The 15,016-nt window shown below is 36.3% G+C and overlaps 1 protein-coding gene across 4 annotated transcripts in view; it reads left to right on the top strand.

The window, feature by feature from the left end:
* LOC106036673 (protocadherin Fat 4-like) overlaps nt 1-15,016 on the top strand; it is a 47,093-nt gene that overhangs the window by 22,822 nt on the left and 9,255 nt on the right. For all 4 annotated transcript variants that reach the window (XM_066995350.1, XM_013182223.3, XM_013182222.3 and 1 more), the window contains exons 23-34: nt 746-1,053; nt 1,607-1,876; nt 2,619-2,756; nt 3,234-3,447; nt 4,447-4,605; nt 5,791-5,942; nt 7,052-7,220; nt 8,157-8,365; nt 9,746-9,925; nt 10,554-10,773; nt 12,117-12,253; nt 12,973-13,116. In XM_066995350.1, the coding sequence (XP_066851451.1) occupies nt 746-1,053; nt 1,607-1,876; nt 2,619-2,756; nt 3,234-3,447; nt 4,447-4,605; nt 5,791-5,942; nt 7,052-7,220; nt 8,157-8,365; nt 9,746-9,925; nt 10,554-10,773; nt 12,117-12,253; nt 12,973-13,116 (2,300 nt within the window). The remainder of the gene's footprint in view (nt 1-745; nt 1,054-1,606; nt 1,877-2,618; nt 2,757-3,233; nt 3,448-4,446; nt 4,606-5,790; nt 5,943-7,051; nt 7,221-8,156; nt 8,366-9,745; nt 9,926-10,553; nt 10,774-12,116; nt 12,254-12,972; nt 13,117-15,016) is intronic.

Raw genomic sequence — 15,016 nt, 5'->3', positions numbered from 1 at the left:
ATGAATCCCATCACTGTCCAGTCAAAACGAGTTAGAGCTAGAATTCATGTTACACTAGCTGTGCTCAATGTACTTTGTGGTAGTAGCCATTCTAGAAGGATATATTAAAATAATTCAGATGAAGTGTGTTTCTTTTTCCTTTTTCCTGTATTTCCTTAGATTTAGAAATGTTTAAACAAATAGTGAATTGCCTTCCAAATGCATTTTAGTTCTTTTAAAAAATATTCAGTAACATGGATGTAATTGTCTTTTTCATGTATTTTTTAAGGGATAATTTTGATTTCTCATGAACAGGAGCAACAACTGATGTTGATAAAGTAGGATGAAAGGCCCCGATAGAACTTGAAACCATGAGGTTTTACGGATATCTCTTCTCTTTTGTTACAAAGTAATTTAGCATAAGAGAAAAAAAAAAAAAAAAGAAATCCTGTTAACTTCAAATTGGTGATCCTTGCTGTCCTACTTTATTGAAGCAACACTGCTGTAATCAGTGAAGTGGGGTTGCGGTGGAACCCCACTTAGGTATAAATGGTTAGGTATAGAAGTCATGCGTTTTGTATTACTCATTATTTCTACTGTGTTTTTTTTTGTTTCTCCTTCTTGTTCCTCTTTCCCACGTGCCAGTTTCTGTCAATTTCTATTACTTCCTCAAAAATCTAGGGAAATAGGGCATGGGTCATGATTATTTCACCAGCAACTTTGCTATTTTAGTATTTTTAATATTTTAATATTTTTCTCTCATTAGTTTCTGTCACTCTCTACTTGCTGGTAAATGACACTGGCTTCGGGCTGACTTTTGAAAGCTCCACCTATGAGTTCAGCATTCCAGAAGAGGAACCAGTTAGGACTGCTGTTGGCTCTGTGAAAGCTCTGACTGGAAGCATAGCCATACAAGTAGCATACTCTCTGAAATCACATACTGACAAGTTCTCTGTTAATGACCAAGGAGACATTGTGACTCTTGCCAGGCTAGATCGAGAAGATGATGACCTATATAACATCCTTGTAGAAGCTGTTGATTCTGTGGTGCCACCCAATACAGCTGTTGCTTTGGTACAGTATATTGCATTTTAAATTGTTATTTTTTTAAAAAAGGCTTATAACATTAAAAGAAAAAAAATCCAGGTAAGTGTAATTGATTATGTAAGCATGAGTATTTTGAGAGCATTGTTGAACTTAATTTCCATTTTTCCTGAGGAGATATTACAATTTTGAAATATTGTCAACTTTACAAATTGCATCACTTCCTGAGAGTTCCTTTATGAACAAACCATAACTAGAGAAACTTATTAACACTGGAACTGACTCTGTGCATAGTTCTGCCCCAAAGCACTAGACTATTAATCCTGCTAATTTTTTTCCAATGAAAGGATAGTTTATCTTGCTTGTAACAACTGAGAATTAAAAATAAATACATAAATTGTTGAGATGCTGTAGGTGTGAAAATGTTCAAATGCTGAAAAATGCTGGTTATGTATCCCTTTGTGCTGGTGGTGGTGTTTTTCCCCTGTGGACTTTTGTAGACTAAAAGGAATTTAAGTTCTCCTTTGAATACTGTTTCTACAGCTCAAGAATGTCTCTTTTTTTTTTTTTTTTTTAAATACAGGTAACAGTGAGAATAAATGACATCAATGACAATCCTCCAGTTTTCTCAACACTGATTCAAACAAAACTATCTTTTCCTGAGAATGCAAATAGTCTAGATTTGGGCACATTTTATGCTACTGATATGGATATAGGAGATAATGCACTGATAAGCTATTCTTTACAAGATGATTTTGCTGGAGTGTTCCATATTGACAGTTCCACGGGCAAGCTGATGACAACAAAATCCTTAGACAGAGAAATGATGGACACTTATAAACTGAAAATAATTGTAAGTTGACAAGTTTGAAAAAAATCTCAATATAAAACAGAGAAAAAATACTGAATCATCACAAGAAAATCTCAATCTTAGTGAATTCCACTAGAATTCATTAATGTTATGTTTTGTACCCAGAAGCTTTTCTGCTGTGTGAATTGGTATTAGTGAATAAACGACCCATGAACATCAGATCTTAAGGATCATAGTCATATGATATCTTACTGTGAAGTCTGCAAAGTATTCCTCAGCCCATTTTAGATTGTAAGGCTGCCACCACTGTATTTCTTTTACTGCTTTGCCTGTCCATAATGTTGTTCATTTCCATTTTTTCTACCTTTTAAAACATATGTAATTATATTTAAAAAATCTGAGTTATGTTTATATTTCCATGTTAAAAATGTAAATGTTTAATCCAATTACATTTATTTTGTAAGCATCTAGTTGTTATAGCTGATTCCATTGATTTTACTGCTATTAATCAGTTAAATTAAGGTTTGTGCGTACAAATAATTGGTCCAGCACCGGCCATAATGTATGAATGTATTTTAAGGAGATCTCTACTGCTGACTAAGTTATTTAGCAGGGCAAGGAGCTCTTGGAAAGCAAGCACAGGGTTAAAGCAATGTAATTGGACAATAAGTAGTCCAGAAGAAAGTCTTCTGAGACAAAGATTCTTTTCAAAACTTTGGAACAAAGGTGAAACAAGTTTGTATCAATGTAGTGCTGTGTTTAGTGACAGCTTGGTTCTTCACAGGCCACTGACTCTGGCAGACCACCACTATCTAGTAGCTTAGATCTAAGCATCACCGTAGAAGACGAGAATGACAACCCACCTGTGTTCCCCCAGAAGTCATACTCTGTGACTGTAAAAGAGAATGAGCCTCCACATGTGGTACGTGGCATTAAGAGTAAATAGGTTGTTCTTCTGCAATTGTTTTCTTTGCATAAACTTGGAAGTGACACTGATCTATGATGATTGCACATTGGTGAATGTATTTTTTTTTGACTCTGTGGAGCCTGTAAAAACACACCATGTACTCATTGTATACAACAGCAGAGTGTCTGTCCCACTGAGTCTTTCTTAAGCTCTCTTTGTGCTGCTCTCCCTGTTCCCTGGTGCTGCACTGTATGGATCTAGTTTTCAGAGGACCTACAGGCAGTGTGTTATAAGCCTCCTCCATGTAATGTGTCCAGCATCCCCCTGTTCTTAAGGTTTTCTGTCTTCCCCTAGTATATGTGTGATTAATAGCCGTATAAGTAACTCAGACAGTAAACACTATACAGTTAAATACCAGTATTTTGTGGATGTTTTGCCATCCTCTTGGTTCTGTTCTGAATGTTTGTTTTGTTGTTATTTTGTTTAATTTAGATTTTGAATGCAACAGCCACAGATAAGGACATAGGGTACAATGCCATTATTCATTACACCATAATTGGAGAGACTTCATTTTATGTCGGAGAACTTTCTGGAGCTATTACAACTCTTCAGCCTTTGGACTATGAAAGCCATGCCCAGTATACATTTATTCTGAAAGCTTTCAATCCTGGAGAGCCACATCTTCAAGACACAGCAAACATTACAGGTAACTCTAGTTAACTGCAGAAAAAAAAAATTCTCTTAGGGACTATTTTGGTATTTGTAATTGTAAGGCATGAAGATAGCCCTCAGTAGTAATACATTCTGCTAAAGTTAGTTATTAGAAATGATTATGTGACCTTTTGATTATGGCCAGATGAAATTTTCCTCTAGAAATGTTTAGCTGCTTTGTCAGAAAGGAAGGGTTTCCACACTAACTGACATCACTTGCTTCAATATTCTCACAAATATTTCTATGTTGTTCGCAGAGTACCTGTTTGACTGTATGATTGGAAACGTTTCCAGAATCATCATTCACTTCTTTTTCTGCATGTTTACTGACAGTCTACTTCTTTATTGGTGGAAAAAAGGCTGATTTTTAGTGTTATAAAAATATCATTAAATGATGCTATTTTCTTGGTCATTTTGGGGTTTAAAAAAAAAAAAAATTTTTTTTTTTTTTCAAACTATGTAAAATAGAAAATTACATAAAAGATTTCTGTGCCATTGTTATCCAAGTTTCTGGGCAACCCTAGTTTTGATTGGCAGAACCTGTTGTTCTGTCTTATCTATATTACTGTAGGACCTGCTTCACCAATTGTGGTCCATTACCCTATTGTCCCAGGTCACATACAAACATAAAACTAATCAATCCTGTCTCACAATGCTTGCAATTGAAACCAAAGATGAGAGATACCAGATGATTATGGACACAGAAGGGAGCACAAAGAAACAATAAGGTGGTGATATTCATGACATAGTAGTGACAGCATGCTAGCCAGAAGTGCAGTCATTGTGAGGAAACTATTGCTTGAGCAGTAAATAATGTAATCCACAAAGGTGGGAGTTTTGAAATAAAGAAAATAAGGTTGCCATCTGCTTTAAATTGAAAGAGTTCCCACTCAGTTCTCAGGGACTGTGCAGGTTTATATCAGCTGAAACAATAGCCTGTAACTGCTTAGGTGAAAATCATATTTACATTCAGAACTGGACCTTCTTTTCTTAGTTATCGTGGAAGACGTTAATGAAGAAGGACCTGTATTTGAAAAGCCCTCATATTTCCACATCCTCCTAGACAATTCTGCAGCTGGCACACTGATAGTAGATATCAATGCAAGAGATGAAAACAAAGGTTACGATGAAGGCATTTTCTACAATATTACAGGTATGTCTGAAAAAATCTCATGGGTATTTATTACTGTTGTAGTTGCATACTGCTAAGCTATTAACTACTTTTGCAAAATGAAGACCTTGAAAAAGTCAAGTACAACAAAACTGATTTTGAATGATCCCGTTCAAAACCGATGGACACACGTGTGGAAGTACAGTGTTTTAAATCATCTATGCATGAAGCTGACTTTTTTGGGGAGAAATTATATTATAGTATTATACAAAAATTCTGATCAGAATAATGACATCCAGTGAGCGAGTACTATAGAAATAAAGTAGGAAATCCTCGTCCTACAGAAGAGATTGGGAATTCTGGATTTCACTTATAACACTGCCTTTAATATGAAACCTAATGAAACACAGGATACAGCAGGTACATTTGGGTGGAATTAACACGACGGTATATCTGAGCTCCAATAGTTACACCAGATAACTGCATCTGCATCTACCATACTTGTATGGTTTCTATAGCTGTCATGCATCAAGGATGTGTTGTAGTCTTCAACCAAACGCCTGGAAGACTCAATGCCTAATTGATGCTCAGCTCACATCATCACAACACTGATAAGGTATTCCAGGCCTTTGGGACTGGATACAAGATTCAAGGAGGATAGCAAGTACCAGCGATTGCTGAAGACTGGGTCTGAGATTTCTCATCTAATACCTAAGAGGAGGTTACTGAGAAGATGGAGCTAAGCTCTGCACTGAGGAGCATGACAGAAGAATTAAACGTAATAGTCATAAGGTGAAATGGAAGGTTCTGACTGCCATTAGGGGGAAAAAATCTCCACTGTGAATATAAGGGGGAAAAAAAGTCCTCTATGAGGATAACTGTGCACTGGAACAACCTGTCCTGAGAGATACCCTGGAGATTTTCAGCACCAGACTGGACAAAACCCTGAGCAACCTACTCTGATTTCATTGATTATCCTCCTTTGAGCAAGAGGTCGGACTGGAGGCCTCAAGGGCCCGTTACAGGCCCTTTACAGGCCCAAAGGATTCTGTGACACAGATACAGTATCAAGAGAGGCTTGATACTGCTTCAAATGCTTTGTCTTGCTTCAAATCACATACAGAGTAGCCTTTCAACCCAAGTTGCTCTAATTTTGGGCGTATAATTCAGTCACTGGTCTCTGCTGGCTCTGTTAAACATTTCCAACACTTGGTTTTCTCTCTTCAGATGGAAACTCAGAAGGCCTCTTTAGTCTTTCCAGTACCACAGGAGAGCTGACATTAACAAGAGACTTACACAGCCAGGCTGTTCTCCTGCATTACTCATTGACAATCACTGCAACAGATTCAGGTCTGCCACCGCTTTCAACTTCTGTAAAGGTACTACATTTTTTCTTTAGTGTCTACTTATACGGTTTATTCACTGTTTTATTCTAAACTGAGTGTAACAGCAACGGGCAATGGGCATTAGTGAGGCAAAACTGCAAAATGGGAATGGGAATGTCAGTCTCAGTTCTGTTTCAGGAACAGGATACAAGATGATAATATTTACAAAGTTATGCTGCGGTAGCAACTGCTCAGTACATCACTTGTCATTATTTTGATCATTCACCTTTAGAAAAGATCCAAGACAGAGAGAAACTGTGAACTATGAGGGAGGAATTTTATAGAAATGGAGACTTCTATGCAAAGTCAAAGAGTGGGACAGTCAGAGGGGACATAATAGAAGTATGTGATATAATAAACAGGAGACAGTTGTTCTTACTTCCCTGTAAGACAAGAAAAAAAATATAAATTGAAGAGTAAGAAATTGAAATATGCAAATGAAAATATTTTTGACAGTGTTTATTACTGGCTGCGATGTTTTGCCACTAAATATCACAGAATAGCATAATTCAGAAAAAGAGAGTAGAAATGCATAGGGATAAAAACGTAGAAAATCACATTTTAAGGTTCTGTTGAATATAGAGTTATAAAAACATTGTCCTTCAGAACATCAGACAGCAGCTGGCTGGCAACATTTAGAAAAAATTTGTATTTTTAAGATGTAGTAGGCATTATTTATTTACTGCCTGACACAATTTTTCATCTATAAAATCATTTATAACCATTTAAAAATATTGTACTTACAAAATCCTGCTCTGGTCATACATACTCCAGTGGAATAATTTGTTACAAATGTAGATCCTCCTTCTGAGAGCTGTTTAGCCAGACAAGTAATTTGTATTTGCTCTATGTGAGGAATTGGAAACAATCCCTCTGTATATTTAGGAAAAATACATCTGAACTTAAATTAGTGAGGTTGATGACTTTTTTTTTTTTAAACTAACCTTTGCTACCCTCGAGATGTTAAGGTGTCAAACTCAGCATGCAGCAATCCTAGGCTTTTTCTTACTGAAAAAGTTTAAAACTTCTACTATAGCATACCTCAAGAAAATTTTGCTTAACATGAAAGTGTAACCCTTGTGGTCACGTTCTTTTCTCTGCAGGTGTCAGTAACCATAGCTCCCATCAACATTTCATTCCCAGTGTTCTCTGAAGCAGTCTATCAGCCTACACCTCTGAGTGAGAAGATACTGCCAGATTCATTTGTTGTACAGATCAGCGTGTTGTATAATGTCCCTGTGATATACAGCATCGTGTCTGGAAATGAAAAGGGTAAGCTTTTTAAGTGAACTAACAAGGAACATGATATGTTAAAGAACTATTGTTGCAGACAACAATGTTTTGGATTGCTTCTTGTCTCCCTTTGCTTTTATCGCAGTTCTACAGCCATGAATACTGGGTATGTATCAACCAGATTTACAAATTTGATATGGATCAAGTGCAGGCACATGATTGAATTTCTGTCAGATTAGTTAGAGTAACATGATACAGATCTGACTACACTGGCTGTATGTGCTTTTTTGTCTGCTACAGAAAGATCAGGTAGTACCTGATCAGGCAAAAAGTTACAGTGACTGGAGAAAGAATACCTAAATCAGCATAAAAACTGCTGGTTAAAAAACAAACAAACAAACAAAAAAAACCCACACCTAATTCAGCAACGTTTTCTTAAACACAAGTGTGTACCATGAGTATATATGGGACAAGTGTATCAGTGCTTTGTGTCATGCGTTTTATTTTTATTTTTTAGACTAATGTTAAACTCATAAAGCTAATATTATTGGGTCATCAGATGTAGTCAGTTTGCACTTCTCTTTATGAAAAGTGTTTTGTTTGAAGTTGTGGTCTCACAGAAGTTATCCGCAGCATCCCTCATCTTCATTCAGAAGAGGACTTCATAGGAAATAAAATAATTGCTTACTGAAGCAGAAACAAAGACCAGCTGAACAGAGAGTGGTGGAATGAACTTCTCCCCATTGGTTTTCCCATTCTGACCTTCTTGGTTATTTGTTTTTGTTAATTGTAGCCATGGATATGTCGGACATTCTTGAAAATCCATGTTGAATTTTATTTTATTCTTTGAAGAAAACTGTAGCATGCGATATTCATATAAATAATATGTAGCTTGCATTGAAGTCTTCATGTCTTCAGTTTTAACTAATAAAATCATAAACACAGTAACTTCTTTTTCTGTTGTTTTTTAACCAGGGTATTTTGTTATTGATTCATCCACTGGGATCATAAGAACAGAAAAGAAATTGATAGTGGAAGATTTCCCAGTTATTTTAAATGTGAGAGCAACAGATTCGTCCAACGCCGGCATATTCAGTGAAGTTTCTGTGCATGTGGATGTCATTGATGAAAATGATTTCCCTCCAGTTTTCCCATCCTCTCTGCTAGAACAAAGATTGGAAGAGGTAAAAAAAGATGTCATCCAAACTGAATCACTATAATGAACCCTCAAATAGTAATTACCAAAAAAAGGCTGGGGGGGGCTTGTGTTCAGTATACGAGTAAACATACTGAAACTGGACAGGCTTTCTGTTCTGCCATGTGATATTTTAGGTTTTAGTTCAACCTGAAAATCCCAATACATAGAGAATGGTCTAGAAGTGTGGACTTATTGAAGGAAAAGTGAATCTTTTGCTAATACAGGGCTCCATGAAAGAAAAAATAGCCACTCCTACGTTGCATTTTTGTTCACAGAGCATCTTCAAGTACATTCACAGACAGACTCGCTTTGTCTTTTGTAAAGAAGTTTTTGCAGAGAAGTAGCAGAAACAAGTCTTCTCTAAATTAGCATACTTCTCTTGTTCAAACACTGTCTGCTATGACTCTTCTTGCCAATAAGTAATTGGTGGCAGAAAACAAGCCAATTTTCAGTCTGTGGCTATTACGTTACAATAGCATGCAATGGAAGCCACAGCATTTAATTATGCAACAGGATCTAGGTAACGTTTCGCTTTTCAGCATTTTGCATGCTTTAATCTGCTTGTTACTTTAAAAAACAAACAAACAAAAAAACTGATGACGTTTATATTTTGTATACCACATACCTTGCCTTTGAGCTTATCGGCTGATTCATGAACTTTGTCCTTAACAGCTACAACTAACTTGAAATCTAGTCCATTTCTAACATTGAGCTAAATATATTTTTAATTATTACACCTATTTTTAATGTTCCCAGTTGATTGAATAGAGAAGATTTAGTGTCGCATTTCCCAACCTCAAAAATTGATTTCCATGTGAAATATTTACACAGAATTACTTGTTGGATACCAAGTTGGATCACATAACTTGAGATCAGGTCTCAAATGGCCATGCGAGTGAAATGCTGATGTTTACTGTCCATCTGAATGCAAACAACATTTTAACAGAAGAAATAGATCATGTACTTTTAAAAGAATAATTATTAGCCAAATAGTGTTCAGACAGAAACATGATTCTGAAGTTGAGAACATCTCTTTAATTTCAAAGGAGTACAGGCTATTAATTATGAATAATTCCTTAACAGCAAGTCAGACACTTGAGATTAATATTTGACCAGTTCTAAAACATGGCAATTTTGTTTCTGAAGATCACTGCCATAGGTAGTGACATGGAGGGGAAATAGTCTGTTCTGTAAATTCAGGAAAACAAGAGTTTCTCTCACTATGCTGAATGAATTGTATAATTTTGATTTTAAAGTGTTTACACTACTTTAAGTGTATGCAGTGTCTGTCTCCCCCCATCACATAATTCAAGAAATTGCAACTAACCAAACCCTGTCACAGCCTCAATCTGCTTTTCATTGACAGAATTTACCTGCTACTGAGATTGTCCAGCTGAAAGCTCAGGATAATGATACAGGTAGAAATGGTTTACTAACATATGGCATTCTCAGTGGAGACAAACTAAAATTCCGGGTAGATGAAGCAACTGGAATTCTTTATTCCACTGCCTCCTTTGATTATGAAGAGGAACCTACAGAGTATCAGGTTTGCTTTAGATTTCTGAAACCTCTTAGTTTTTCAGAACTTTTTATCTTCTCCTTGGATAATTGGTGACATTTTTGTTTTGATTTAGCTTGCTATTGCTTTAACATTTTACGCACAGTTTTAGAATATGAGTATCTCAAGATGTGGTGCATTATTAAAGCAAGATGCTGCCTGTAGACTATTATGCCTAACCTGAAATTCAAGCAAGGCTCATAGTTCACCAATCTTGCAAGCTCTCAAACACTTCAGCACATGAATAACTAACTTCACAATGACAGCTCTCGTATTCAGTGTAGTCTATTTGCTTGAATCTGTACCAGACTGAGATCTTGGAGATAAGATGATCATTTTATCTTCTTTACTGTTGCTGTTACTGCTGAATATTTTTTATAATCTTATTTTGCTTCAAGCAAAAATGCTGAATTTGTTGGTTGTATGTAAAGACTTTTTTTTGTTGTTGTTAATCAAATATGCCTGAAGTTTTCAATAATTATTTTGAAGTGAATTCAGAACTTGAGTTTACATTTCTAAGAATCCACTGAGTTTAAAACTCACACAGAGTTTTTTAATCCTGATGCAAATACCTGCTTATATGATTTCTCCTTTCAAATAATCGTGTAACTTACAGGTTGTGATATATGCTGAAGATGATGGAATCCCTGAGAAGAAAAGGGGTTACTGCACAGTTGTCATAAAGATCATTGATGTTAATGACTGGCCACCTGTGTTTGACCTGGTGACTCCATTCAGTGTTAATGAAAATGTGGCTGTGGGATTCGTAGTTGGAAAAGTCACAGCAACCGACAGAGACACAGGAGACAATGCCTTTATTCTTTATAGCCTTACAGGTAACAAGGGATTCACTTACTGCACTGGAACAACTATCACTTTGTTGTGTTACACTGTTATGAGTGTAAATAGCATTATGTGAGTTAGCTCCTAACTCCTTTCCACATAAGCTGAGAAGGTTCAATTTCACCTGACTTAGTATTTTACTAATTTGTGCTCGTATAACTTTCACAATGATTGAGTAGCAGCTTCTTTTGCAGAACCTACAACTGTTTTAAATACTACTAAATTAAGCCTCTCCTCAGCTAGTCAACTGTGATCATTTTACAGCTACATAGATCAGATGTAAATGGTATCACAAGTGTGTCAGGGACCTGAAACACTATCATGGGCTGTTAGAGAGCTGCTTTCTTCACCCTTGTGCTGGACAACTTTACCTCTGCAGCAGAAGTGGCACAACAGGCAGCAGGTTGCCTACTCTGATACCTCAGATCTCTGCCCAGGCTATTAATGTAAAGGACCTTTAACTTAATTTTACATTAACATGACAGCTTGTGAACTCCAGTGACTGAGAGCTCTGGTTTGTGCTTCCTGTCACATTTATCTGTGGTAGCTGATGGAATTACACTTGGGAAGAGCACCCCTTTTGCCACTGCCTCTAAATCTTACCGAGATGGAGATTTAGAGCTGCCTGCACCAAAGCCTGTAGGCATTGAAATATTTGTTTTTGTACCATCAAGAGCAATGTATATAAGGTTTATGTATATTTTAGTGTCCTTTATTTCCAATATGCACACAGACTTTAGGGTGGTTTTGGACCAGGGAAGCCAAAGACAGTAAAGCTCACTGCTGTGTCTTTCAGCAGTCATGTTGATTTCTCTTTAGATCTCTGTGCTACTTAGTCTACCTTCATTAGAGCCAGAATAAATTCAGTGACACGTCATCTTAGAGATTTTGCAGGAGCACTGTCTAGTTACAGTGTTCATGCTCAGCAACAAGCAAATGAGACTGAACATACAGAAGGTCAGAGGACTGTAAAAGTGCCTATGAACACCTCTGATCTCCTCTAGCCTCACAGAGTTGTGCAGACTAGGAGGAACTTGTTTCTCGAGATTTACCCCACAACTCCGATGTGCTGTCCATCATCGTTTACATGGCTCAAGCATTATTAATTTATGAGTGAGACATGTGAATCTGCAGAATTTGTTGACCTGTTGTGTTGGCTCACATTTCAAATGCTCATCCACTCAATCTTTTCTGTTTTTCTTCTACATTATCTATATGATATTAAAGACTGGTTTCGATGAGCTCAAGATACGACTAAACATAACATTTAAGAGTGTAGTTAATTATGTGTTTCAAAGATGTATTCACTGATAAAGCTTCTTTGATTGTATCTCAGATGGTGGAGGAAATATATTTGAAATAGATGAAATACTTGGGAACATTAAGATAAAGAATTCTCCAGACTATGAAACCATGAATAAGTACAACCTGACAGTGAATGCAGTCAACAACAAGTCTGCCCCTTTCTATCAGGTAAAAGAGCTTTCTAATGAAGAGTGACACTTCCAGTCAGAGTAGATTTGAACTAGTGGGAGGTAGGTCTATCAAAGACAGTTATTGTGCAACATAAATTAGTCTCCTAATCATGGTTAGGGTCAGATTTTTGCCCGTGGTGTCCATGCTGAGGAATATTATCTTCCATAAATAGTTGAAATACTTTATAATCATGCATGGTAGAATTTGTCCCTGAAGTGTTTGCTGACTAACCTCTGCGGGTGTGCAGGAATTATGCTTTTAGTTAGTACTATAAATACTGTGTTAACTTCATAGCAGCAAAAGTAATTTTCAGTCGATTGTTCTAATCCTGCTATATTGCTTTTATTTGAAAAGGTATTATACACTTATTTAACAGTAGTAGAACATCCCAAGTTCCCTTATCTGCATCTAGCAGTGGTAGTAGGACATATGGCTTCCTAAACATATCCTATTCTTAACCATTCTGAAACCTTTCAAGAAGAAGAATCCTAATGCAAATTTAAATTCCTGCTTCTTTTGTATTAAAATTCTGTAGAGATCTTTGATGTCGAGTTCACAAAGTTAAACCTAATGCAGTCGTTTACTACACCATTTTCAAATTCTGATTTATACTTCCTGTTGCATATGCAAATAACAAAACTACTTAAGAAATAAATAAGACATCCTAAATATTCTAAAATTATTTTATTTAATAAATAAACCTTTTTTTTTTCTAGGCAACCACCACTGTCACTGTTCTAGTGATTGATGTGAATGATAATGCTCCAGTGTTTGATCAGAATTCCTATTCCACTTCTATAAACATGATTAATCCTGTTGGTGCTCACATCATAACTGTACACGCCTACGACAAAGATCAGGTAACTACTCCTGTTTGATTTTGACACTGCTTTAAGCTGCAGCCCAAATATACTTTTCTTTGTTCTACTGATATGAAACACCAACTGTAGCAGAGAGCAAATTATGATTGATTAGCAGCACTGTGAACTGGAAATTAGGAATTTTATTGTTTCTGCTCTGATGCTGATCTACTTTGGGCAATTTTTTTTCAGCTACATTTGCCTTAATTATTCCCCTTAATATTTGGATTTGTACTAGTCTCTCAGACATATGTAAGAACTCAAGCAATTTAGTGACTGTGAAATTATTTGAACTTCTGAAATGGAGGATTCTTTAAAAACTAAGCATCATGTAGCTGGATTGAACATAGAAATGTCTGTTCACCAAATGCCTCTATACCCCAGCTAATTCTGTTTCCACCTTTATAAGTAATTTTGTTTAACTGACTGATTGATCTGTACTGCACCCACACCAGGTAATGTCCAGGCACCAGGAGAGATATCAGTCAGTAAGATCACCACGACAACATCAATATTATTTATACAATTTAAAAGATGAAACATCTGGAAGTGACAGCAAAACATGAATATCAGGTGTCTTCCTAATATTTCATGCAAAACTTTGTTTATAATAGCAGCAGTTGAGATATATGGCTGCAAATAATTGAAAGGCCCTTTTTGTTATATTTGCTATTACTTCATATAAAAAATTGTTTTATGAATGTTGCTAGACTGAGAATGCTTCATGAAGAACTAATGAAATTGTCGTCCTTCAGACATGTCTGGTCCTCTGCTCTGTACCCTGTCAGGATTGTGGGGCACAGTCCAGCTCTGAAGATATTAGACTTTGTTTCTATTCCTCCCTACTCCTGAGATAATCACAAATTTACAGATTACATACTGACAATAGATGCTCATGGCAGGGTTTGATCCTGCTTCTGTGGAGCCATGGGAGAAGAGAATATAACATTTTTCAGAAATACAGAGCAAAGAGTGATAGGGTAAACCCTAAGGCTTGTCTTAGAAAAGTGATGAAAGTGATGTGAGTGTAGGCAGGAAGGAATAGGGCTTATACTCACAGCAGTGGGGAGGCTGCACTTCTCCTCAAAGTGCCACAAGGACCCAAGGGACTTTAGCTTATTCTTATTGACATTGCTCCTTTAGGTTACTCTCTTGCTAGGCTAAGTACCCCCATCTACATGTCTAAACTTAATATTTTTTCTTTAAAGACTTTTTTTTTTCCATTTTTGCTGTGTAACTCACAAACTACTTCTGAATTTTCTTCTGCTTTGTTTTCATCAGCACCCATCCTACCATAGATAATCCCAAATTTTCATTTAGACATTTTTTACATCTCTTGTTTCAGTGTTTATCCTACCCTTCAACATGTACTCCCAGTGCATGTAGTTTTATTTAGTACTTTAATGAGATTTCTTATCCTGGAAATTCATTATTACTACTGATATCACTATCAAAATATAGTTCTCTGTACATTTTACAGTGTGGGGAAAGTTTTATAGCACTCGTGGAAAATGAATAGTTATTTGTAACTCACTTTGACAGACGAGGAATCTGAAGCTCATTGTCCAAAATCATGTGGGGAGTCTAGCAGAAAAATAAATCTTCACTTCACTTAGCAATATCCTGCTCTTCCAACCCTCTCTCTGAAAAATCTATATGTTCTGGTTTATGAACTTTGATTTCAAAACTATTGAGTTAATGTTTTTGTATGAGCTATGGTGGTCTAAAAGTTTGTGCAAAGCTCCAGGTCATTATGGACATAAAATCTCCCTAAATGCACTGTTATATAAGCTTGTGTTTTTAAGACTATAAATATGTATGGGTCTTGGGGCCATACATAAAGCATGAAAATTAATTTTCGGGGATGGGGGGAACATGACGATTACTCTGTTCATTGGCT

The sequence above is a fragment of the Anser cygnoides genome, chromosome 3, assembly GCF_040182565.1.
Source record: "Anser cygnoides isolate HZ-2024a breed goose chromosome 3, Taihu_goose_T2T_genome, whole genome shotgun sequence".
Classification (NCBI taxonomy): domain Eukaryota; kingdom Metazoa; phylum Chordata; class Aves; order Anseriformes; family Anatidae; genus Anser; species Anser cygnoides.
The sequence above is the reverse complement of the archived record's forward strand: the minus strand, read 5'-3'. Positions and strand labels throughout refer to the sequence as shown.